The sequence below is a fragment of the Syngnathus leptorhynchus genome, chromosome 1 (genome assembly GCF_054491065.1).
Source record: "Syngnathus leptorhynchus isolate UIUO chromosome 1, UIUO_Slep, whole genome shotgun sequence".
Classification (NCBI taxonomy): Eukaryota; Metazoa; Chordata; class Actinopteri; order Syngnathiformes; family Syngnathidae; genus Syngnathus; species Syngnathus leptorhynchus.
The window spans coordinates 18,716,940-18,743,460 of record NC_141195.1 but is presented as its reverse complement, the minus strand read 5'-3'; the positions used below and the strand labels follow the sequence as shown (position 1 = coordinate 18,743,460).

General features: G+C 44.0%; 2 protein-coding genes across 2 annotated transcripts in view; both read left to right on the top strand.

Moving 5' to 3' along the window:
- The window catches only part of zbtb46 (zinc finger and BTB domain containing 46), a 49,724-nt gene extending 34,691 nt beyond the window's left edge, over positions 1-15,033 (top strand). Inside the window, exons 4-7 of the mRNA XM_085917646.1 lie at positions 7,582-7,872; positions 12,346-12,683; positions 14,098-14,140; positions 14,249-15,033. Of these exons, the coding sequence (XP_085773772.1) occupies positions 7,582-7,872; positions 12,346-12,683; positions 14,098-14,140; positions 14,249-15,021 (1,445 nt within the window). The 3' untranslated portion in view covers positions 15,022-15,033. The remainder of the gene's footprint in view (positions 1-7,581; positions 7,873-12,345; positions 12,684-14,097; positions 14,141-14,248) is intronic.
- A 2,617-nt stretch (positions 15,034-17,650) lies between these two features.
- On the top strand, positions 17,651-20,832 carry LOC147062486 (zinc finger and BTB domain-containing protein 46-like). The gene is made up of 2 exons (XM_085917659.1): positions 17,651-17,911; positions 18,171-20,832. Exons 1-2 carry the CDS (start codon positions 17,795-17,797, stop codon positions 18,597-18,599), a joined length of 546 nt encoding a protein of 181 aa, XP_085773785.1. The 5' UTR covers positions 17,651-17,794; the 3' UTR covers positions 18,600-20,832.
- The last annotated feature ends 5,689 nt before the right edge of the window (positions 20,833-26,521 follow it).

Genomic DNA, 26,521 nt, shown 5'->3' with positions numbered 1-26,521 from the left:
TGGACTTAATGGAGCAGCTCAACCAAATCCAGAGACTTGTTGATCGCAAAGTCATCAGCATTAACTCTGCTACACTCGTGACATGGTTTTTCATTTTGGATGCATTTGCAGTTCAATTCTTCACCATACTGATGGGATAAAATTGAGAGGTTATTTGAATTCTACGCTCCTCACGTCTGCATGTGCGCTATAGTATGGTCGTCGTTATGTTTCATTATAATTTTTAATGTCTGCAGGCGCAAAGCATTAAATGTCGGAAATGTCGCTGTAGGGCGATGTTGTAAATTCATATGTTTTATGGAGTTTTTACCTTATTGTTAACATGCACATTACATTTGAGGTCATCATTTATTCCTATCGATATCGATCGTCAACAATGCCGGGTGCGGGCCGCTGATGGCAGTTGCACTTCAAAATATTCCACAGGCCCATAAAATTATAAACAACAATTTTATCAAACAATTTCAGTCCAAGGCATTAAATCCCGTGATCGAATCCTTTGTCCTTTATGTAAAACACCGCTGCGTATGCGCCGCAGTTCAGATTCCAGTAATCCCTTGCTACATCACGGTTCGTTTGTCACGGTTTCACTGCATCTCGGATTTTTAAATTTTGAAAATTTGTGAAAAATTTCACATATAAGTCGCGCCTGAGTATAAGTCGCCCACTCCACCCAAACTATGAAAAAAAACACGACTTATAGTCCCAAAAATACGGTACTTGTTCCCGGTAAGTGATAACCAGAGTTGGGACAGAAGAGGGCGGTTCTGTCCTTTGTCCCCGAACTGGGCATCCTTTCGTCCTTACCTCTCTGTCCTTATTTGTAATATAGTCGACCCCATCCTCGCTTTGACGAAAAAGTGCTGTTCTTTTTTACGCTTGAACCAAAGTGAAGTCAATGCCTGACACATATACAAACACCCTGAACACGCTCGAGACAAGTAATGCATATTCGTTCTGTATTGGTGGATTACACACACACACAAGACAAGTTGGGTGTGTTTCTGTCAGTCGGTACTTGACCAGATTGGAGACGATTTAGAGAGACAGAAGAAACCCCACTTCCGTCCTTGCTCAGTCAGTTTTCTCAAAACAGGTGTCTGTCCAGGACCTGGGACCCAATGCCTTTCAGTGGTAATAAGTGGCATAAATAGTGGTAGCTAGCAGCTACAAGCACAGCCCTAGTGTGGCACGTGAGTGCCAAATATTCCCCCAACAGCAGCTCTGAGGTGATTTCTGTGCAGGACAAGTCGGAATTCCACTTCTGATTGGTGAGCTTGGCGGGAGAGGAGGGAGCCGCCGCTTATGTGTGAGATTATAGATGAGACAACAGATTCTGGGTCAGTTAGAAGCACTGTAAAAAGCCAAAGCTCTGGCAATCGCGTGCTCACGTAGTCTGGAATCGCACTTCCGACCCTGCACGGGCACAGGAGGTTTTTTCTAATTCTAATGACATTAGAATTGCTTGGTTGATCATTCTAAAGATGGTCTCTTTTGTATGGATTGTCACCAAAATGCAATGAGTACATTTTCAAATTCATTTAATATAATCCACACAAAAATAAAGTGGATACAGTATGTACTGTACATACAAAAAAATAACAATGGTACCTTGAGATGAAACTTTGATTAGTCCCGTCACCATGCTTGTTACTTAAATTATATTTCCCCATTGAAATGATTTAGTCTGACATCTCAGATCCTCACAATATATGCCTGCGATTACTGTTATATTGAATGTCTAAATGTATAGTTGCACCTTTTGTGTTCAAATATCTGTTGAGTATGTTTTTCCCATCAAGTTAGCAAACTAAAGGCTATGTATGTGTTTGTTTATAAATACACACTGTGTAATTCTCCAAGTTTTATGTTTAGTTGGACAGTAAACTTCAGCTGAGCGTGAAATTAAACAGCTTTGCTCAAGAATTGTTCACTAAGTGCATCTTATATGATGTGAGTTAAGTTGAGTTCATTACCATCATACAGTGCTCAAATTTCAAGTTTGTGCTCGAATTCAAAGCAAATAAAAATGGCTGAATAACAGCACATATATGCTCGTATATCAAGGCACTGCTGCCAACATAAACATATTAACACACACACACACCACTCCGAATATGCTTTGCTCTTCATTGAATTAAAATGCATGCAATCTTAACACAAAAAGCCAGCAGGCTACTAAACCAACTCGGGATCATTTCACTATGACCCCTGATACATATTGCCCCTGCAACTCATTTGTATAACTGCTGTACACCAAAGCACATTTCAAATTTGGCAGCCTGTATTTTAAACATGAAAACATGTTTATGCAGCGCTCAGAGATCCTCATTCAAAACTTTTCTTCAGGGGTGTCAAAAGCTCCGGATGAAGGCGAATAACTCCACTCAAATGATTTACTTTATAAATACATCTTGCCCCTGCAAAGCCTCCCACCTACGGCACCCCCCTCCCACCCCCTCCCCCCCAGCCATCCTGGCTCCCCTGCACTCACCCACCCACCCACACTTCATCACCTCGCTGTCCACCTCTCACCCCTCTACTCGTGCAGTCGCTGGTTCTCCTCTTCTCATCCCCTCCACCCACACTACCCCGCCACCCACTCACCCCCTTCCAACCTCCCCCAACAGTACCACAGACTCCACTTGTACCATCTCTCGCTCTCTTTCACTCTTTCTCTCTTTCTCTCTTTCGCTTTCTCCTGTCCTCCACCGCTCTCACCCCTCCGTCCCTCCCTACTCTAAAGCCTTCAGGCTCTGCTTGATTTATGCCTGCCCTCCCCACACACATACACACACACACACACACACACACATACACACACACATGCATGCACTACCACCACCAGCCTTCCCTATCTCTTGTGGAGGTTGTGGCCCAGCTAGTCCCTAAAAACAACAGAGGGAGAGCAAACCAGAGAGGAGGACTGGAAGCAAAAGAGAATAACAGCTTCTTTTGCTTTCCATCTGCCCTCCATTTTTAACCCAACATTTTTTTCATTCCCCTCTCCCACACCGCCTTTTAAATTGCCTCCGAATTCTTGAGCTGTTTTAGTGCCTCACTCCCTCTTCTCTCATCTGAAATTACTTTTTTAACCTCTCAAACATCAGCATGCCGAGGAAGTGCCCTCCAGCTCCCCCCCCCTTTGTCCACTCGAGGCCAAACACACTAATCATGCGTGCAGGGCATGGGAACAGTTTGGGCTACGAGAAGATGGATGCAGATGTTGCAATTGAAGCATAGATCATGTGATGACATCATAGTACCTATACAGGATGTCCCAAAAGTTTCAGGTGTCATTCAGATGGACTCAAGGTCATCAACATTCAACTTCTCAGACTTTGTCATTTTGAAAGCGTGTCATTCCCTTGCCAATTGACATTGGAGCAGTAGTGCAAAATTGCCACTTGGAGAGAAGTTTTTTTTCTGCTCCAAACTGCACTTGTGCTTTTAAACGCAGTAAATGCTGGTGGCCTCATGTCTGTCCAAATCTTTGGGACACAAGAAGCACATGAGAAGACGATGATATAGATGGTACATAATACTTTCATTCATCTCCAAAATTGGGGGCTAATTCAATTCCAACAAACAAAAGTTGTTTTTATTAGGTTTTATCCTGTCAAAATGTCCTCTCAAGGCCTCTTACTTTCATGCCCACGCACAAATTCAGAAAAGTAAAAAGATTTATTTATCGTCTCTTGTTTGCAGTTCAGAACATGCAGACAAGGCCCAATTTTTTCTCTTAATGCCCTCTTTTAATTCAACACTGCTCCTTAACCTTCCTGGATATGCTCTGCTTTGTGTTTGGTCATTTTCGTGCGAGTGTCGCCATGCGTGACCTCAGGTTTCAAAGTTGGTCTTCAAAATGGGTTGAGGGTTGAAGTTGTGTGAGAGCTTGTGTGTTTGTGTGCGTGCACAATCGGAACATGAGGACATAGGAGCGGGGTTCAAACTGTCCGATGACCTTTACCTCCCTTTTCAGGCCTTCATTTTTCTCCTTTTTCATTTCTCGCATTTTAGCTCTCACTGCGACAACACAACTCCCAACTTCCAATATACACCACCCAGGCGTTGGCACACACACTCAGGTGTATCACACTGACTGCAGCCACACAATCAAACTATCCCCTATTCATTAAGTGAAAGTCTTGCAATAGTTGTAGAATGCTATGTCCTTCACCGTATGTTTGAAGATTTTGTTTGACTCTAGGGTGATTTTGTTACAGGGTTGTTTCAAAACTCACCAAGGCGCTCATAAATATTTTCCGGATTTCCGCTCACTCACACCCATGGACCAAGTAAAGCACACGTTTGCTCATCTTTTGTATTAAAACTGGGGTTTTATTTCGCAAATGATGTGCAAACCAAGCGAGGTTGGCTACCATGGCAACCAAATTAAACGGAAGATCTCTTCAGAAAGCAGAAATCTAAATTATTCTGACTTCTTTATCAGAGGGAAAATGAAATTCCCCTCTCTATAAAGAGACCACTGTGGAGGCCAAAATAAATGAGGTAAAGATGAGGAAAATGCTTTTGTCCGTGTCTAACCGTTGCTATTGGGAGGTGATTAACAATTGGCATGTGTGCATAAAGGGATGATGTAACTGCTGCGTCTTTAAAAACTCCAGATAAACCTCTTGCCTCCAAAAGACACCGCAACATATGTGTGTACAAATCCTGAGCGAGCCCGTCGCCCCTCTTACGAAATCCATAAACTGTGTGGCCAGGATTAGGTGTGGACTGTTCCTACTGCGGTAAATGATTTTATCTGTCGGAACAGAATGAGATTTAAGAAACACACAATCCACGCCGACCCGCTTACGCTTACATAAGTGAAGGAGGATTATGTGGCGTATTGCCATTATTTTGTGCGGGAGCCTGTTTGTGGTCAGCTGAATAGTAATTTCCAATATCTGCCGCTCAGTCGCAGTAACGTGGGTAACTCCTCTAAAAGCAGGTTAGCGGAAGAGCCCCTGGCGCCCAACGCAGAGAGCCATCTCGCAGATTTGGGAAAGGGATGTAATAGCGCCTGGAGTGTGTGCCGCTTGTAATCGGTGCATCGTGTGAACAAAGTATTGTCACTGTTTGCCGATGAGGAGGACACTCATGTACCTCCTGTAGACGCACATGACCAAGCGGCGCTGGGAAAAGTGGCCAAGGGTCACACACTCATCCCCTGAAAAAAATGAGTAGAGCAAGGTGAGGGTCAGAGGTCACACTCCTTTTTCTCGCTCTCTCATTTGTATCATCGCCTTCTATTACTTTGCCTTTCCGTGTGTGTGTGTGTGTGTGTGTGTGTGTGTGTGTGTGTGTGTGTGTGTGTGTGTATTGTTGTTGGTCAACAGGAGATCTATGTTATTGATTGACTCCTGTGGCTGCAGGGCTGGCCACTGAAGAAGGAGGGGGCAGAGCTCTAATGAATTCCTGCACCTCATGCCCCGTGCGCCAACCCCTACACCTTCTTCTTAATTAACTTTGTGTGTGTGCGTGTTTGTGTGTATGTGTGAGTGCATGCATGCATTTTTATATGTATCTTGTCTCCTTCCTCCACAAATCAACACCCCTCTCTTTTGTAAGTTCCCTTGCCATTTTTTTTCCCTCAACCTCACTCCCACTACTCAAAGCTCCTCTCAAGCATCATCTGTGTGACTAGCTCCTTTCTATCGTCACTGTTTACAAGGACCACAGACAGACAGACAGATTTAACAAACCAGTCGTGCCTTAACATGATGTGAGTTTTTGAGATGATTTATTTCTTTTAAATGGACTCATCACCAAAAGATTAGGTACGAACACTGTATGGTGGCAGTGATGTTGGTTCATCTCACTCACTCACTCACTCACTCACTCACTCACTCACTCACTCACTCACTCACTCACTCACTCACTCACTCACTCACTCACTCACTCACTCACTCACTCACTCACTCACTCACTCACTAACAGATTGCTTAAAGATGACATGAGGTACATTTTCTTTTATCATAGTCACAAAAACAAATCAAGCTTTCATCTCGAGGCACCACCGTGTGTTTATTGAACTGTGGCGTATCATCCTCAGAGCGGTTTCTAGTATTTTGGGGACTTCTATTAGACAAGACACGTGAACCCTCACAAAGTATGATACATGCAACTACGCAAGTGTGAACTGCATATTCCATTGCCTGATTTGTAATGCTGGTGGTCACAAACATTTCAACATCCCCCATTGCGCGATGGTCATTCATCTATATGGGTGATGAAAATGACAAGTGCGTCTGAGAGTGTGGTCAACACTGACCTAGTACGGCGTGTGAAGAGGCTGTGGAGCCATCAGTATTCCAGACATAGAGGCAAACTCCCATCACTGTCACCTTGACTTCCTCTGCACAAGACAAGGCTGCACAGCAAACGTACATTATAGTTCACAATTGTCATTCGAGGGGACTAAAACCTTGATTTGTTCCCACATTTTTTTCCTTTCCTTTCATCACATCTGTGTTTGTGGCACTGCGCATATTAAAGGTGACTTCAGCTACTCTGTTTAGCCTAACATCAAAAAGGTACAGTAAGATACGGGTTTAATTTGTTCTGTTCTTCCTCCACATTCACATAATTATTATTAATAATAGCATTACTAAAGGTGATTTGAGCAAATTTGTTTTTTGGTGTCACGCAAAATGATTCCAGTTCCCAGTGTTGTAGTTGTTGTAGGCATGTCAGCCCTTTAAGAAAAAAAATCAAAAGCCAGATAACGAGTTGTCAACAGTTAACAAAAGCTTGTGTGCGTGTTGCCGTGTGCGTGCACAAATGTCGATGTGGAAATGTTGCAGCGCTCCTGTGGAACCTCCGACATTGCATCGGCTGCTGACAGCTTCTCCACACACAGACACTGTTTGAGCTTTTCTAACTTTCTAACCTTAGCGGACAGACTGCTGCTGATTAGACACAAGAGTTGAATGAAATGTTATAGTCGTCTGCTGAGAGATTTCAAAGAATTGCTTTAATACGCCCTTTCTAGTGTTCTCTCCCGAGATGATATCGCTGTCAGGTGGAGCTCTTAAATCGTGACAGCTTTTTCAAATACAGTGTTTTTGTACAAGCGCCATTCTTTTTATCCACTCAACAAGCGAGTCACAAATCCAGAGCGGTGGAGTCTCCAGCCCACACGGAGGCTTGTAATCCCTGGAATAAAGTTGAGTCAACACTGTGTGAGGCACTGCCCATTGCCGCTCACTTGCGCTGTGCCGGGCAGACATTTTAGTTAGAGATGAGCAATTAAGCATCATTTTCTGTTTTTGTTTTTTTTTATTTTATTTTTTATGCATCATATTTTTTGCTCAAGAGTATAAGTCGCACCAATCAAATATTTGCAAGAAAAATAAATATATAGAAAAGAAAAACATTATATAAGTCGTACTGAACTGCAAATTGCATTTTTGAGGGAAATTAATTCCAGAATAGCAGAGCTCAGACTCGCACCTGAGTTCCATATATTGAGGGTAAAAAGTGGTAAATTGATTATTTTTTAAGCTGGTTCAACCCTACTTTTAGCAATGGCAGTAAAATGACATCTATCGTTTCCTGTCTTTATCGACGCAGACGCAGACATGGCCGAGCCCAACAGCTCCGACAGCCGCGGCGAACGCCTCGACTTCTTTCTCAAACAGGAAGAGGCTCTCGCAGCGGAGCCGGGTTTCCTGGGTCCCAACGAATCAGAGGAGGCGGGAGGCGGCGGAGGCAGAGGCGGCGGTGGGATGCTCTCGTCGGTAGCTAACCTGAAGGCGGCGCTGATGAGTAAGAACAGCTTGCTGTCACTGCGGGCTGAGATGATAGGAGATGATAACCCCTTGCTCTATGAGTACCTTCCCAAAGGAGGACATTCGTTGACATGTAAGTCTGTATTCACACACACGCACACGCACACGCGCCCGAGACTGGGGGTCGGTCACTAACATAAATAGCCTGCATGCCTGTTCTAAGATTAGCTCAACAGTGCTGCATTGTGATTTCCTAGGAATGTTGCTAAATAGATGGATTTATAGAAATCGTATTGTAGATTGAGTCATATGTTTTCTATCCTATCCTATCCTATCATTGTTGATACTAACACTGGACAACAGCAAATCTGAATCAGAGATGGGTTTTATGAGTTCCAAAATGTATTTTGGAGTCTGATTTAAAAAAAAAAAACATTTTTTTTATAGCACGTCAGGTTTATTGAGATATTTTTAATTTTTGTTTTTGAGTTTGACCTATAAAAGCTTGCACAAAATAGAACTGACATTTCAGAAAGAAATTCCACCTGTTGCTCAATTGCTGAACCTAACCTTATTCTTATATATGTATTACATTATTATATTTTTTATAATATCCTATGATAAATGGTGCTGAATATATTACTATATTTATTTTTATAGTGAACCATATTTTATTCTCATCATTATTATCTCAACTCAACCTTATTTACAAAGCACTTTCAGACCAATAGCAGCGAGACACAAAGTGCTATACACAAAACCATGAGACATAGAAAAAAAAAAAGCGAGAACAATAAAACTAGATTAAACTGTAAACAGGCACTAAAACTAGAGTGGGGTCTCATGCGGAATTGAAAGCCATGGAATAAAAATGTGTCTTAAGACGAATTTTCAAAGTGTACAGTGAGGGGGCTTGTCTGATGGCTAATTCCGTTCGGATCTTGATACCTGTTTTCATTATTTTGTACATTGACAAAATTGAATTGTGAATTTACACATACAGTATGTACTCTCCGTAACCCAGGTGACTGTAAATATCATCCTCCACTATTTTCCTGTATCTGGATGCTTCACCAGGTGTGAGCCTATTATATGTATGAGTGTGCATGTGTGCAGAGCCACTCGACCACATGTGGCTGTCAAACCATGACTCGTCAGCGGTGACTCAGCGTCAGAACATTTTGTTGGGATGGTTTGGCTGTCATAGGAAGATTTGTTTGGTTATTTGTGAAAGTCCCTTTGAGCGCATCACTGCGGCTCTTTTTCCACTTTTATCACTCAATTTCACTGCATGTTAAATGTCTCAAAATGATCATGTTCAAGCAAAAATATTGATTTATTTCTTGTTTTGGGCATTTATGATTTCTTCACAATACATTTACTGACACTTAATGCTCTGCTAAGTGATTCAGCGTATTAGTAGAACCCAGAAGCTCATCAATAATTATTTCAATCAAACATCCTCATCAAGAACATTAGCATTTTTTCTCTGACTTTCGATTATGTTTGAGGGTTTGCATTTGTGGACGCTTTGTGTGTGTGTCGTGTGTGTGTGTGGTGGTGGGGGGGGGGATACAAGTCGTTTGTTTTTGTTTCTTTGCTTATACTGGCTAGTAATTGGATCTTTTGTCCTGGGCTGTGCCTACCTTTGAGCACGGCTGAGAAGCAAAGGAAAAAGAGAAGCAATTCTTGCCCCCCCTCACTTATAAAATGAAAGCCGGCGACTGAATAGATGAAAACGCATGCGCACGCACGCACGCATAGGCCTGCTTGTGTACGTCACCCATGCAAGTGCAAAGTATATGAGATTGAGATGTTTTGGTTGGCTTCCGAAGGTCTCGGAATGCTGTCAGGTTCATGGGCTCAACAGAATATAAGAGGCTCGCTCTCATACGTATACTCAGCCTTGGCTGTATATGAATAGGAGATTTGGAGAATTCAGAGCATGTTAAAGATTTGTTTTGTGCATAAAAGAAAGCATACTGTAGGAAGTTACTTTCAAAGCGATTTCAAAGCAGCTGTGCAGAATTTCTTCCTTGTAAAGCAACCCTAAAAAGCCTCCTTTCAACATTTGCGGATTTCTAAAGAGGCCTTGGGGAAGGTGTTGCTTGGTTATTCTGGAATAAGCTGCCACAATAGGGGTCAGGGAAATTGTCAACAGGCTCCCTTCCCAGTAGCGTTTTTATGGCCACATAAAAAAAACTGCACCTTCGATTACTGGCTGGAGAAGTCATCCCACTTTGAGTCGTTGCTACGTGCTTCCCCCGTCATCTTGTTTCCACACATCGTGCTTCTCCTTCACCCCCACATCCTGTCACCTTCCCTTCCATCCCTCCTCCATCCCTCCATCCATCCATCCATCCATCCATCCATCCAACCATCCATCCATCCATCCATCCATCCATCCATCCATCCATCCATCCATCCATCCATCCATCCATCCATCCATCCATCCACTTCTCCTTCACCCCTCCTTAACACTCATCCCTCACACTCGCCTGTGTTCCCTCCCCGTATCCTTCGCTTCCTCCTTATTTGGCTCACCCTTGTCTATTTCCCCCCTTTATGCTTTCGAGCATCAAAGAGGGTCTGTTTAAGATCCTGGGAAAGTATTGATCACGGGCAGGAAGGAGGGAAAGAAAGGTGACCCGGTCCAATCCAACGGAGACCTCCGAACATTTGCAGAAGGTCTCGACTATCTCATTAGTGTATGTGATCCTTCATACACTCACCGTTTACTCAACTGTGGAAAGGAAAGCGTTCCATTTGTTATTTAATGGTACAAAGTTGGCTCTCTGCAGCATAAAAATGGAATGCAGAGCGACCGTTTACTATTGAGCTGACTCTCTCCTTGTTGCCTTTCAAATGCATCAATTTACTGTCTCACGGAGATGCAACATGCCTAACATCAAAACTACAAGGCGTATGTTGCGGCTCCGAGTCACGAATCACAACGAGGGACAGGTTTTGGCTTTTAATGGTGTTTTTATTCTTCATCAACTTCTCTCACCTACAGAGCCGTCTCCTCTACATTCACGTTCTTCTTTTCCTCTTTCCGAACCCAATACTCATCGCTGTGGTGCCTTTAAGGGCAGTAGGAGAAATCAACGCAAACAAAAAATACATCCAACCTAGAAATGACCAGAAAAATAACCATGACAACGATTGTGAACACACAGAAAGATAATAAATAAATGGAACATCACTGAAACATCTGTGAGCCCGTTGAGACTCTCACACATATGTCAGTCAGCCTTTTGATGATCAATGATGATCAATGGGATTTGACCCCATTGCCCCTTTTTGTGTCAGGCAGTCGATGGCAGACGGGGGATTTCGCCCAACTGTCCACGTTGCCGCCGTATACAGTGTGTGCAGAACATCCAATTAACTACGGGATCATACTGATATTAGCGACTTGCTCTCAGTGCAGTGTGTTTCAATTAGAAAAAAAAAACCAATCATATTGCCAATAAATGGGACTATTTTGTCCATTATTTAATCCAGATTTCACGCATATGCCATTATTTGTTGAGTAGGTAAACGGTGAGAGGAAACAGTAGAAACATTTGGAAAGCTTACGCCAATCGGAACATTTTATATTCAACAAAAAACTATCAAATCGTCACTATCGTTACTATCAAAATGTCTTTACAATGATGATATTGATTCATTTTGAAAATATTTTAAAGTGCCTTTGTAAAGGCAGACTCTTTAGTACAGCTCTTGGATTTGGCTGTATTGTGCACATGCATCTACGGCTGTGACCTCTTCCCTCTCTATTTGGCGCCTCCTGATGTCGCCAGAGGTGGCAAAGAGGAATGGGAGTTGAGCATTGCTGTGTGTTCTCAGTAAGTGGGAGTGTCGGGTGCGGGAGTTCAACATTCCAGGAATCCATCCACGGTCAAGCCTCAGTGTTGCTAGATTGTGTCCATTGTGTTGAGGAGGGCGATGAGAAATGCTTCACCCACAATTTAGTTGGCCACACTGGCACCTACACTCTGACGACACGGTACCTGCAATGCGTTAATTCATGCACATAAAATAGCAACGTGGCAATAGTTAGTGGGAGGCCTGTAAGATTCTTATTTTTTCCTCGTGTCTGAACTTGTTGCTGGTAAACATCCTCCCTGGTCAATGTCCTTTCGCCCTGCGCGTACAGAAAGTCTTCAATTGAGCTGCAAGATGGCAGCCCTCCAACACAATCTCCCTCCACGCTACAGAGGATCCTCAAGCCCTCTCCTCATATGCATTTTACTCACTCACAAAAGCACCAACACGCACACATTCGCAGCATCCTGTGTGTATGCATGTGGGTGGAAGGAGAAGGAGAGCAAAGGAGCAAATGGAAAAGAGTGAGAAGAGAAGCCCTAACCCTTTCCCCTCGGCTGGTGGAAAGTGAAACTTCAGAGTTTTTCTTCCTCCCCCTCTCCATGATGTTTGATAGTGCAGCACTGGCAGCCACTGTGTGCCCCCCCCCCCCCACCACCACCGCCACGCACCCCTCCTGCCCACTCTCTCCTGTTCTGTTCTGGTGGCCAGCTGCTAGCAGAGTGTGCAGTTGTACGTGAGTGGGTGGGTGAGACTCGTTTCCTGTGCTCCTCAGGGCTCCGCTCCAACAACTACTGCAGCGCACTCCGTCCAGGGGCCACAGGGGCCACAATTCATAACAAACAGGGGGCTGGCAACTCTCCTCCTCCTCCTCCTCCTCCTCCCCCTCCTACTCTTCTTCCTCCTCATCTTCGACCAACACCGTTACTGCCATCATCATCAACATCATCATCATACCGCCCCGCCACTCCGCCTACTTCCCCGCTGCCCGCTGAGCCTCGGTCCCTGGAGGCCCCCGGTTTGCGGGCAGGGGCACCCCTGCTAGACTCAGACAACTTGGACATGGAAGTAGAAGAGGCCCCCGAGGGCCTGGAGTCCTCCACCCTGCCTGAGGTAAGCACAAAGATCCTGGCTCAACTCCAGAGGTGAAGGCTGCTCTCCGGGTTTCGCTCCACCTCTCGGATCCAGTTTTGATCCGAGCGAATGGATGGGAGCGTCTCGGAGGCTGCCTCAACCTGTCTTACTAACTCCCCCGAGGAGGCTGAGTGGTTTTGGGGGGGGTATGAAGTGACCAGCAATATGATGGAGGGTGGGCACCAAGTTAAGTTATGGAGGTCACATCAGTCATCACTCAGGCTCCTCCCAGTGTTTCACTATGTGTGGAATCCGGCATATTTCCTGCTTGCTTTGTCTTACACTTCAAATGTTCTATTTTCTACTCACATCTCTTTTCTTCCACATTTCTTTTTCATATAGACAGAGCCAAAGCATAGCTACTCAGCACTAGTGCTAACATAGCTTTTAGTTGTTACTTTAGAAATGACAGCCAGCGTGTTGTAGGGTGGCAGATAGCGGCCAGGGTGGAATCGATACTAAAAGACAATGAGAGGTTTGCTCTTGCGGCGCAGGAAATTGCTTGTTCTTTTCAATGTGTGTCCGCGTGGGAGTGAGCGCACGTCTGTGTGACCAAGTTTTTTTTTTTGTGCCAGTCTGTGCGTGTGGCTAAGTAAGCCTTCATGAGGAACATTTGATTTCAAAAGGACTTGCCTCTCAATCAGTGTCCCCATCTCTGCAGACAAGCCATCTGTGGAACCAAGTGCATGCTATTCTCTTCATGTGGCTCTTTTCTCAGGACAGAGCGATGAGTGTAGGGGGCCAAGGTAAAAGCTGTGGGTGAAAGATTGGACTAAGGGATTCAGTCAAGAGAGAGTATGTCAGATAAGCTGGTCACCCTTTGCATTGTATTGATTCTCACAAAGCCCCCTTGTAGCATTCATATCTTGTGTTGTGGCTGGATCAGACTACAAGATTTTAGCTTCATTATTGTCCCAGAGACCATCGCAAATGATTTTCCAGAGGAGGCCAACATATTTTGTCAGGAACAACCACGATGCACAATCAACCATTCGGCCCTACAATTCCAAAATGAAAAGTCTTTTAAAAGTTTGACATATCTCACACGAATGCACATTGACATCAACCAATCGGGCAACGGCGGCTCGCCTCGTCTCCCTTGATTGTCGTGAGCGCTATGGTAACCGTTACGCTTTCCGGTGCTGTTTTCTACAACAACTTGATTTGATTAACTCGATGATTGAACAAGACAGGATATAGTGACATTGCAATATTTGCCTTGTGGAGTGATGCCAGACTGAGGCACCATGTGAGAGAGCAAATTTGTCTAGTAGTCTGATCCAGGCCTTATTTTCACAGCTTGTCTCACCTGCCTGCCTGCCTGTTATGTGCACAACCTGTCATACACACTCTTCACATTTGTGTGGAATAACGTGACTTTCTGTGCTTCCAGGATTGTGAAAAAAATAAAGACGAGCTGAAGGAATATAATGCAGGTAATGCGCAAACCTTGTCTAGTTAAATCAGGAGCACCTCATTGATTTTTTTTTTTTACTAGTAATTACTTTTTTACAGTAATTCTGATGACTCTCTCTGTTGTTTAGGCTTGGATGGTGACCAGTCTCCTAATGAGACGGATCAGATGGCCAAAGCGACTTGTGCTGGTTCTCTGACGGTGCCTACGTCAGTGTTCATGGCTTCCGGCGAGATGGAGGCTCTGGCGGCGATGACCAAAGAGACTAAATCAGGGGTCCTGCCAGAAACCAGTGGCTGGACCTCGCAGGGGTTTGCTTGCTCCCTGTGCAAGCGGCTGTTCAGCAGTCTGGAGTATCTCCGAGAGCACGAGTACCGCCATACCTTGTCTCTCATGGCTATGTCGCTGGACTGGCCAAACGTGGCCGGTCAGTTCGGCCGGCCCAGCCAGTCTCAGTTTCTCCAATACCCCCAGTCATTGTATCGACCCGCCGCGGTCGAACCAACCCCGGTGCGCTACCTCTGTTCGCAGTGCCCGGCGAGCTTCACCCTTAAATCCAACGCAGACCGCCACGAGAAGACCATCCATTTTAAGAAAAAGCTCATGCAGTGTGTCTACTGTCTGAAGCATTTCAGGGACCGTACAGACCTGCACAGACACCTGTCCTCGGTGCACTCCAAAGAGAGGGGCCACGTTTGCCCGGCGTGTGCAAAGTCTTTTAGCACCCAGAAGAACCTGGCCACCCATATCAAAGTATGCTGCCAGATGGGGTCTGTGCCAGGAGCTGTGCTAGGCAGTAGCATGAGCACCTCTCAGGATGGTGATCAAGTCCCTCTATGGAGGCTTTCTGAAGAGATGAATGTTGAAATGAGTGAGCATAGCATTTTGGACATAGCCAATTGAGAAAAATTCATGCCGATCATGTGATGAGAAGGCACCCTTACAAAATCACTTCGAGCTACTGCTGTGCCAGTTTTTACGCCAGCGGGATGCACACTTTCCAAAAAGTTCCAGTTTTTCTTTATAAACCTCAAGACTTGAATATCTTCAAGACTTTTGGAGAAACGTTCTGTGGACTGATGAGTCAAAAATTGAGCTTTGTGGAAGGTGGGCAGATGATTCCTCCACAGCGGGTCTAAAAGACTCATCACCAATTATCACAAACGTTCAATTATTGCTGTCAAATGTGGCACAACTCGCTATTAGGTTCAGGGTGCAATTATGTTTTCACAGACGGTCAGATAGGTTTCTATTAATTTTGCCCCTTGGTGAATATTGTTTACAAACTGCATTTTATATATCCCTGAGTTGTTTCAGTGGGATATTGATAATGGTTTGATGAAATGAAACCTTTGCCAGATAAAAATATGCACAAAAAACGCAGAAATCAGGACGCAGTACATACTGTACATTTTTAAAAACATTTTTATGCTATAAACTAAATATATTTTTGTATTTAAACTCAAACTTAAAAGTGAATTCATGAGAATGTCTATGCAACGCCGGTCTCATGACTGTTTAATGAGTTTATGTGTTCAGTACTTGAAGTCCTCATTGATAATCACTTATTGTGATGCCAGGCAGCAACTTTTCTTTTTTTTTCTTCCCCAAACGTTATCTTTGTATGAACCTCTCAGTTAGAAAGAAAGCCCAATTCAAAATAATTCCAATCTGGCAGAATGTGTGGTAGCTAAACAACATTGTCATCTGCAGGACATCAGTTGCACTGCTCATTCAGAAACCATCCATCATCCGAACCGCTTCATCCTCACAAAGTTTGCCTATGTGGTCTATCCGAACTAAAAGATGCTTTAAGACACATTTACAATACTTTTATGTCCACCTCCAGGTGCAGGATTAGCAGTAGCTTTTATGTCGTCACCATAATAACCTGATGTCTGCATCACACAGTGCAGGTGGAAAGGCTGAGCTGGACAGGACAAAGCAAGCTAAAACAATCAGCCAGTGACAGTAAGCTGGGGGTTGGGTCGTGTCATTTCCTCTCCATCCCACATCTGAGAGTGGCAAGAGACCTCAGGCCTGTAATTGGTCCTCTGTGGCTACAGCCCTCCTTAACCTTTGACCCCGAATCAAAAGAGACAGCAGGGCAGGTGCCCTTTAGACCCGATGAGTTCAGTGACGTCACTGGTGCAGGAGAGATAATGGTGGGCTCAGTACTAAAACAAAGGAACTAGCTGCAGGAAATTGGACAATGGACTCTTCGTGTCCACCGGTTTAGTTAAATTCACTCTCATATCTGCCAAAGATGTCCCCTCAGAGTTTACAAGAAACATTTACTCAATATTTAATACAATAGAATTGTGGTCAGCTGGGCAATCTGCTTCTTGACAATCAATCGCGCCATATTGTTTGAGTTTCAATGAACAAAAAATAATACAGTAGTAGTTGTTTTCCAATTATAATGCCAGGGGGCGCAGTTTTCGCAGGCAGCACGTAGGTTATTTGTAGAAGGGTCAATCGCCTAGTTGTGTGGTTGTGTGGTCGCCAGCTTTGTCCCCCCCCTCCCCCCCCCCCCATGATCTTTTTGATACCAGCTCCTCACATGCCAAATCCTTTTGGACAAAAAAAAAAATATCTCAGGTTAGCACAGCACTGTGCTGCACAGAAGCTGCAACAGGTGGAAGATCAAGATCTCATCAGGATCGCTTTTTAAGATTTGTATAATACAGAAGAGTGTGTTGCTGCTTATTCAGATGTGTTTTATCTTTTGAAAAGGTGCTGTATAATAGATGTACTTTTCTAAAAAAACAAAACAAAAAACAGACTTTGAAATCATGTTTGAGTGCTGCAATGAAAAGTTAATAAAATGTGGAAATTTATCTGGTGGTGTTGCTGCTGCTTTTGCTACTTTGGCCCGGTGGTGTGCACATTGACAGTCTCACAACAAAAGTTACAATCTGTAAATGCAGTGACTTGAGCGCTTTGTGTTCTTGCATGTTTTTTTTTTTTGTGTGTGTATTTTTCTTTCCCCTTTGCTTGCTTTACTCTGAGCAGAAGTCATTGTGACAATGAAGGTAATCATTTTATGTTGTTGAAATGTGTTGCTTTTTCTTCAATCCACTCCAGTTCTGAGCTTTTGTGGTCACACACACACACACACACACACACACACACACACACACACACACACACACACACACACACACACACGCGCTACAGCCAGTTAAGACTCAGCTGGAGATGTCATTTTAACCTCACCTGACCTTTCCCTTAGATTCAAACTAGTGGAAACATCAGTGGTTTTTTTTTTTCTTTACCTCGAGTCACCCTTTTTGCGTGTGATTTTTAAATCCCCCTCCACCAGCCTCTGTGTTTACGTGTGTGTTGTCTGTCGCAGAGACCTTCTAGACTAGAGACTAAATGTAGTGTCAGTGTTTGTATGATCTCTTCTTTTGATGCTTTAGTATAGCGGAAGAACTGTTGCCAGGGCAACTGTAGCTTTGATTGGGATCGGGGGTGGCCGTGGGGATTGATGATGCATTTATTTGTTGAGCGTAAGTGTAATAACTGAAAATTGATAGTGATCATTTATTGACAAGTTTCATTCAAATCTAATCTTTCTTTATTTTTACATCTACCCCTCCCTTTGTCTGCAGTGAATGACTTCACGGTGATCCGTAAAAAGTTCAAGTGCCCCTACTGCAGTTTCTCCGCCATGCACCAGTGCATCCTCAAGAGACACATGCGCTCCCACACTGGTGAGAGGCCCTACCCGTGCGAAATCTGTGGCAAGAAGTTCACCAGGAGGGAACACATGAAGAGGCACACACTGGTGAGTGCCGATAGGGGGCAGTCTCGCGCCAAAAGCTGAGAAGAATAACTATTCGAGCAAGCAATAGAATCATCGATTCGAATAGTATTTGACAGTCACATGCGTGCCAGATTTGATGCCTTACATTTTCGGGTCGCTTTACCCAGAGTGTGTATTTGTCTTGAAGATGTGTAAATGACATCAGCCCAAATAGCAAAACAGCTTGAATGTGTCCGCCATATTGACGATGGGTATTTGCTGATGTGTTTCCACTTTGCAGGTGCACAGTAAAGACAAGAAGTACGTTTGTAAAGTGTGCAGTCGCGTGTTCATGTCAGCGGCCAGCGTGGGAATCAAACACGGCTCACGGCGCCACGGTGTCTGCGTCGACTGCTCCGGTCGGGGCATGGCGGCGCTGCTGGATCACGCCGGCGAAGCGGGTGGCGACATCTCCCCGGAGGAGGAGTTGTATCCGGGCGACCGCTTCCACGACGACCAGGCCGAGTGTGACGGCGAGGAAGAGATGATGGCGGAAGGGGACGGCGAGACCATGGGAGAAGGGGAGGACGACGCGTCCAAGTGGAAGGAGTCCGGCGTGACGACGGAGACTCGCCGAGCGCTGGACAACGAGAAGGAGGAGAGCGATTCCTCGGCGCAGGAAGGCGAGCCGCAGAACGGCTGTGAGAGGGACTTTGCGTGGATCTCCTAAAACCTACTCGGCTCCCGCTTGCGCTTCGACAACCTGTTTGTGGAGATCTCTTTGAGGATCTTTCAGGAATCTCTTGACCCCCACGGTGGGATGGAAACGTGGCGACAATGATTTCTAAATAAGCCAACACACAGTTGACGGAGAGTGATCGCAAGTCCTTTTCTGCTTACCTCTTTTTACCTCTGATGCAGTGTTTGCTCTGCCAGTCTCTTTGAGATTGAGGCCGAGGACATGGCAGACATCTGCCTGCGACTTTGCCATCACAATCACCATGGAAACCAGGGATCACTGTTAGCGCGAGGGAAGGAAGTGGTCGACTTTTTTTTGTGGTCTCAATCTATTGCAAAGCTCCGCGTGTCGGGCGGTCCGACGGCACACTGTGGACCGAGTCGTACTGCCACAGACTTGCACTTTAATGACCCGTCGAAGCAACCGAGCCCACGGTTCACAATTTGTAATCTGTCCTTGACTGACCTAAACAAGTCGGCGACCGCACCTACCTTTAAGGATTGACGTCCTCTTGACTGTTATCGACGCATCGGAATCCTGATCCACGTTGTCGTCCTTTATCGCCTTTGCCCTTCAAAGTGAAATGGGGAGAACGTTTGTTTTTCCCTTCGGTTTGGTTCACAGTTGCCACAGACGGTTCTGTGGGCTTTTGACGCATGTACATAGAATTGTGTGGAATGGAAAATGAACGTTGGACATGGACGGCTTGTCCGTCTCGGCGCACACGAGCCACACTTAAGCAAACGGCTGCCTTTGTTCATTCCAATGAGTTTTTTTTCCCTCCCCTCTTCTGGCTCAGTAACGTTAACTCCCAAGATTGAGAATATGCAGACTTTTTGATCTTTTTTTGGAAGGGGTGGAGGTCCGACCTGCGCTCACCGGCTGACAAAAGGAATCTAAAAATGTGCGCTTGATATTGTGAGAATCTTATTGTTTGCTATTTATCGGATGAGTGTTTGCAAACTCTTCCTTTTTCTTTCAAGTGTGAGTGAGTGAGTGAGTGAGTGAGTGAGTGAGTGAGTGAGTGAGTGAGTGAGTGAGTGAGTGAGTGAGTGAGTGAGTGAGTGAGTGAGTGAGTGAGTGGACGAGTGGACGAATGAACGAATGAACGAATGAACGAATGAACGAATGAACGAATGAACGAACGAACGAACGAACGAACGAACGAATGAATGAATGAGCGTGTGAGCGAGTGAGCGAGTGAGCGGGATGTACGCAAGGACGCTCGTGGTCTTTATTGCTTTCTGAAGATCGTTGCAATGTTTTTAACGTGCGGTATTGACAACTGGAGTGAAGCAGATGACAAGTCTTATTATGATTATCACAACTATGATTACTGTGGTTGATGTTATTGTTATTCATGATTATTATTATTATTAAGTGCTGGATGCTAAGCTTTGTTGTGTTTTAATTTGGGGATGTTTTATAAATTGTACAATTTTTGGAAGAAAAAAAAGCTTTTATACTTTGCCTTGTTGTGGACAGCAAGCCATGGGGCTTTTCTCGACCCTTTTCTTGTGCCAGTTGACGCTTTTTCTGTCGTGTTGCTTTTTTTCTAAGGGGGTGGGGCACTGTTATCCGTCTGTTTGATATTAATTGCGACCTATATTCTGCACATGCTTTTTGCGTCACTAATGTACACTAATTGAAGAATACTGAACCAAAAACAATCTAGTACCTTGTATACATAAGTGCTTTTGTTCCATAGTCTGTGTGCAGGTGCTTTTGGATATATTTGGTGTGCTTTTGTTGTTCCTCTTCTTTTGTCACACGCTTGAATAAGGTGCACACGTTGTTGTTGTTGTTGTCGTGACTCTGAAGGCCAGAGTCTCGCCAAAAGTGCATCTCGCATGATAAACAATCAAGGAAGAAAGGCAAGCATGCAGAGGAACACTTTTGGGATGGAGAGTCCGGCACACATCAGGCCTCTCGCTTTCCAAAAGGTGCCGTGGATGCTCAGCCCTTCCCAGTGCACGTTCTTGATTTGATTTGTGTTATTTATTGTGTTATCGTTTGACCCTTTTATCAGATAGTTGATCGAGTGAGGGCGGGCGGCTTTCGTGACAAAGACATTAGGGATTGGATTTCAATGAATGTTCATGATTTGTGTGCGTGTGCGTGTGTGTGTGTGTGTGTGTGTGTGTGTGTGTGTGTGTGTGTGTGTGTGTGTGTGTGTGTGTGTGTGTGTGTGTGTGTGTGTGTGTGTGTGTGTGTGTGTGAGACCCCTGCACTGTTCTCATAACCTCAACCTCGTCTTCTTCCTCATACCGAGTCGTACTTCAGGAAAACGTTTGCCATCAACCTCCTCAAATATGTGCCTCGATGACCTGTTGACCTGCGCGCTTGTGGGACAAGTTGGCTGATTCTCCAGCGGGATCAGATGATGACTCAAGATTCCCCTTCCCGTTGTGTGTCGATGAGCGCCTGTGCCCTTTTTAGTTGTTGGCGCGCGTGTGTGGTCGTGGTCCTACTGCATGCCCCCCCCGCGTTTGTTTCGTCATACCAAAGTGATGTCTTCAGCATCCGCGGACAACTCTCATTCCACGCGATGCAAAACAAACGCTTTGCTCTGGTGCAAAGGATTATGGGTAATTCTTCGATGTTGACAAATCCTCATTTTGCTTGATTCACATGTGCAAATCATGAAGCCATAGATATGGGTTTATCTATAGTATACTATATTTCAAAGTTGCCGCTTTTTACTTTAGAGTTTGTTCTTCTACTAAGAGTGATGTGTGTATACCTTCATATATATGAATTTATATGACTATGATATTTATTTTCTCAACTTTAAGAAGGGTCTTTCATTTGTACGAGGTCGCACTTAAAGCTTGAGCTTTGCTTATTTTCACTGGGAACATTGTTCAATATGAAACAGACTTTATATTGATGATACAAAACCTGTGTTTGTAACAAAATGTGTTTAAATAATCCAAAAAAAAAAAACAATCTGTCCTTTTTTTGTTTCGGTTTTTGTTCTGGCCAGAGTAAGTGCTCTTGTGCATATCGTTTTGGGTTGCAACCTCTGATCACAACGTTTTTACAGTTGACCTTAAGCCTCCAGTTTCGATGTTGGCCCAACGGCCGTGCAAGCTAACGTCATGTTTAGTGGAAGAATTAGCTTGACTATTATTTGCAACAATCAATCAATCAATCTGAATAAATTTTGAAATTGCTGCTGTAAAAAGTATTTCACGTGTGCTATCGTTTTTCGTAGTACTGACCGCTGTCCACAAGAGGGCGCAAAAGACATGTGAAAGTGATCCGTCAACAATCTGCTCATCATCAAACTGCCTTATTACACAAGCAGTATGAGCTTTGTAGCAGTACGATCTATAACGTCAAGAGTTTTTTTTTTTTTTTTTTACCATGCAGCTTGCAGAAGTCTTGCCAGGAAGTGTTGCGTGACAACGGTAAGATTGATTGCAATTTGCCTGACTGCTATCCGTTGGTTATTATGCTTCAGAATTATTTTAGCAACATGATGAACTGATAGCTTGTCAAAATAAAAATTTGGGTTAGAACAGTACCTTCCATGTGAGTACAGCTCACCAACAATTTTGAAAATCACTCACCTCGAAGCTACATGCATGCACAAAATTGTCATTGTTGACATAAAGGATGATCGATATCGACAGGAATAAATAATGACCTCAAATGTAATGTGCATGTGAACAAAAGGGTCAAAACTGCATAAAAGATATAAATTTACAAAGTCACCCTAGCGTCATTTCTGACATTTAATGCTTTGCGCCTGCAGATATTAAAGCTGATAATAAAACATAAGACGACCACACTATAGTGCACATGCAGACGTGAGGAGGGTAGAATAACCTCGATTTTGTTCCATCAGTATGGTGAAGAATTGAACTGCAAACGGATCCAAAATGAAAAACCATGTCACGAGTGTAGCAGAGTTAACGCTGATGACTTTGCGATCAAGTCTCTGGACACTGGGCACTTGAGCTGCTCCATTAAACCATATAGGGTACGTACCTTCCTATTCAAAGCAGCGAGCGTCTCATAGTATAGTGGTTAGCGCGCTGGACTTTCACCCCACCAACCCAAGTTCAAATCACGGTGCGACCAGAAAAAATGTTTTATCATGGAAAAATGTGCAACACAGGGTTAGGGGCTAGAGTTGGTGCTGGAGTTAGGGGTTAGGATTAAGGGTTGGGGTTAGTGCTAGGGTTAGAGCTAGAGTTAGGGTTAGGATTAGAGCTAGGGTTAGGGCCTGGGTTAGGAGTTGGGGTTAGGGCTAGGGTTAGGGTTAGTGCTATGGTTAGAGCTAGGGCTAGGGTTGGGGTTAGGGTTAGAGCTCGGGTTAGGGTTAGGTTAGGGTTAGGTGCACCTAATTACAGGCCACTTCATTAGGGAAAAAATTATGGTCAAAGCTTAACGGAGAGTGAAAACTGCCACACCCGCCCTCACCCCCACTTTCTGATTGGCTGTTCTATCTGTGACGTCACTCTGACACTCCATTAGGTACACCACCATTTTCAGGTGTTCCTAGTCACAGGCCACTTCATGAGGGAAAAAGCTTAAGTGAAAGTGAAAAGTACCACACTCGCCCTCACCCCCACTTTCTGATTGGTTGTTGGATCTGTAACGTCACTCGGACACTCTATTAGGTACACCGCCATTTTCAGGTGTACCTGATCACAGGCCACTTCATGAGGGAAAAACCTTAAGTGAAAGTGAATAGTGCTACACCCGCCCTTACCCCCACTTTCTAATTGGCTGTCTGATCTGTGACGTCACTCGGACACTCCATTAGGTACATCGCCATTTTCAGGTGTACCAAAACACAGGCCACTTCATTAGGGAAAAATCATGGTCAAAACTTAAATGAACGTGAAAAGTGCCACACCTGCCCTCACCCCCACTTTCTGATTGGCTGTTTGATCTGTGACGTCACTCGGACACTCCATTAGGTACACCACCATTTTCAGGTGTACCTAATCACAGGCCACCTCATTAGGGAAAAATCATGGTCTAAGCACCGCCATTTTCAGGTGTTCCTAATAACAGGCATCTTCATGAGGGAAAAAGCTTAAGTGAAAAGTGCCACACCCGCCTTTACCCCCACTTTCTGATTGGGTGTTTGATCTGTGACGTCACTCGGACACTCCATTAGGTACACCGCCATTTTTAGGTGTACCTGATCACAGGCCACTTCATTAGGGAAAAATCATGGTCAAAGCTTAATGGAGAATGAAAAGTGCCACACCCGCCCTCACCCCCACTTTCTGATTGGCTGTTGGATCTGTGACGTCACTTGGACACTCCATTAGGTACACCGCCATTTTTAGGTGTACCTAATCACAGGCCACTTCATTAGGGAAAAATCATGGTCAAAGCTTAATGGAGAATGAAAAGTGGCACACCCGCCCTCACCCCCACTTTCTGATTGGCTGTTGGATCTGTGACGTCACTCGGACACTCCATTAGGTACACCGCCATTTTCAGGTGTTCCTAATAACAGGCCACTACATTAGGGAAAGAGCGTAAGTGAAAAGTGCCACACCCGCATTCACCGCCAGTTTCTGATTGGCTTTTTGGTCTGTGACGTCACTCGGACACTCTATTAGGTACACTACCATTCATTTTAGGTACATGAGAGATTCATTTTATACATGTATTTCGTTTTTGTAAATTGTATTTAGCATAACGAGAGAGAATTTATATTCACACATTATGAGTATTAAGTAGTGCTCACACTATCAATTAACCAAAAATCATTTTATATGATGCATACTGATTTTATTAATTTATTTACTCAATTCATTGATCTTTCACAATGTAGGACTTTTGAAAAATAGACTAATGGGGATGTCGAATGTTGCTCCAGCCATCAAAAGTTTCAGCATTTGAGTGCGTAAATGATAGGGTTATTCTATTAAGTTACGATTAGACATGCACCAGAAATAGTGTTTCTTCTTGCGCAAGAAGGGAAAGTGAAGCTCTCAGTACTCCAAGGTCTTTCAAAGAGTTTCCACCTCCCCCGTGCTGCCTTTTATTGCAATCGACCTGGGAAGAGGCGAATCTCACAATACCTTATTATGGCGATGCTTGTGTTCGCGTGTCATGACAATATGCAAAATGCTGTCTTGCTTCAAGAAGTTACGAGTTTGAGATTTCCAACAGTATACCCCTAAAGATTCTATAGAACAGGTTTCATAAGTGAGCAGCTCAGTGGGGCACTGGTTAGCACGTCCGCCTCTCAGTCAGGAGGGTGTGGATTCGATCTCACCTGTGTGCAGCTTGCATGTTTCCAAAGTGGTAAGGAAGAAGACAGCTTTTCTTTAATTTGGAAGTGTGAAAAGTCCTAAAATGAAGACACCTCAAGAGGGAACAGTTGAAATGGTACACCATATTAATTGTTGATTCATCAATTTCAACTAGTGTTTAGATCAGATTTGGCGCACCACTTCATTGCAAAGGTCAAACATGTACGTTAACTTCCATGCTGGTCACTCACTCAGGTTTAGTCAAAATTAAACTAAAGCATAAATACTTTGCCAACATGAATAACAAATCTCGACAGCACTTTTGTTCCATTTTCTTTTTATTTGCTTTCACTCACATTACATCACATAGATCACGTGATCACATGCTCAACCATTGGCGCTTGACATTCACATAAAAACTCTTGGCAAAGTCTTCCCTCCGTCAGCGCTGTGCTGATGATGACGGGGAGGAGTACGACAAAACCATTCGGTCCCCTCCAATGTGTCACATGTGGCATGGCAGATATACGGAAAGCTTTTGGAGCATTTATTCAACAGCCTTGAAATCTAGCTTGTACTCTTTCTAGGAGGCGAACAAGTAAAACTTGTCTTGTAACATTTACCACATACTAGTATGACTTGAAACTAGATATCAACGATTTCAAATGATATCCAGCTTAAGGTCCAATCATATACTCGTGCACTCTGTCTTCCCTCACTAGTAAGACTGCGTCGCACTAGTAAACTTTTTTTTCCAGAATTGTGTGGCATTTCTGTAACACTATTAGTGCCTTCTGATCTATCAATAGGGTTTGGGAAGCTGCTCGTTCAACACAGGTATTTAGGATATCAAGGATATTGATGAAATGCTCCATGAGTTTCCATAGCGATGGGCATGTTTACATTTCAGTAACGCATTACGGTACAGAGAGAGAAACGTGTAACAAAGCCTTCAATGTCATCGCTCCAAATGAACCCAGACACATTCTCGACATGGGAAATTACCTCATAATTTCATCGATCCATTTACTTATCAAGCAGACAAATCAATCAATCAATCAATGAAAAAACAAAACGCAAAAGGTTTGCGGCCCGCATAGGGCTGCACAAAAACAAAGGTCATGTGAGGGACAAAAGGAAGGAAGCAAAGCGGAGCTGCCATTGCAATCATCACGTCGGATTTGGAAAGCTTTGCTGCTGATGCACACAAAAACTAACATTCCACCCAAAAAAAGCAGCAAAATCTTGGGGAAAAAAAACATGGAGGCGTCCTTTGTGCACATTTGACGGGGTTCCGTTAGCTTAATGTGCTGGCTAAAAAGGCTTAAACCTGGAGGAAAAAAGGAAAGAAGGGGACAAAAGAAAGAAAGCCAGTTGATTGATATTTAACTGAACATCCATGTACTAGTACCTTCTTCATCCTCATCGGAAAGATAATTCGACACACTATTAGGACGTTTGTGTTCGATCAAGTGTCTTAGTCTAAAAAATTTCCACTACTAGTGCATCTTTTTGGAGTAGTAGTTTGTGGATCTTAAGGTGGATATCAAGGATAACGAAAACAAACATTCACACAACTAGAGAAGTGAAGTCAATTGTCTGGTGGAACAATAGATGTTGACTAATAGAATTTTGTGTCCATAGTAGAAGGCTAGTGCAAGTTTCTCCTCACTACTACTATGT

Excerpts from the sequence above, each read along its gene's own strand:
- LOC147062486 (XM_085917659.1), top strand. The coding sequence starts at position 17,795 with ATGCACCAGTGCATCCTCAAGAGACACATGCGCTCCCACACTGGTGAG. Across the intron at positions 17,912-18,170 it reads ACATGAAGAGGCACACACTG|GTGCACAGTAAAGACAAGAA; the intron begins GTGAGTGCCGAT and ends TCCACTTTGCAG.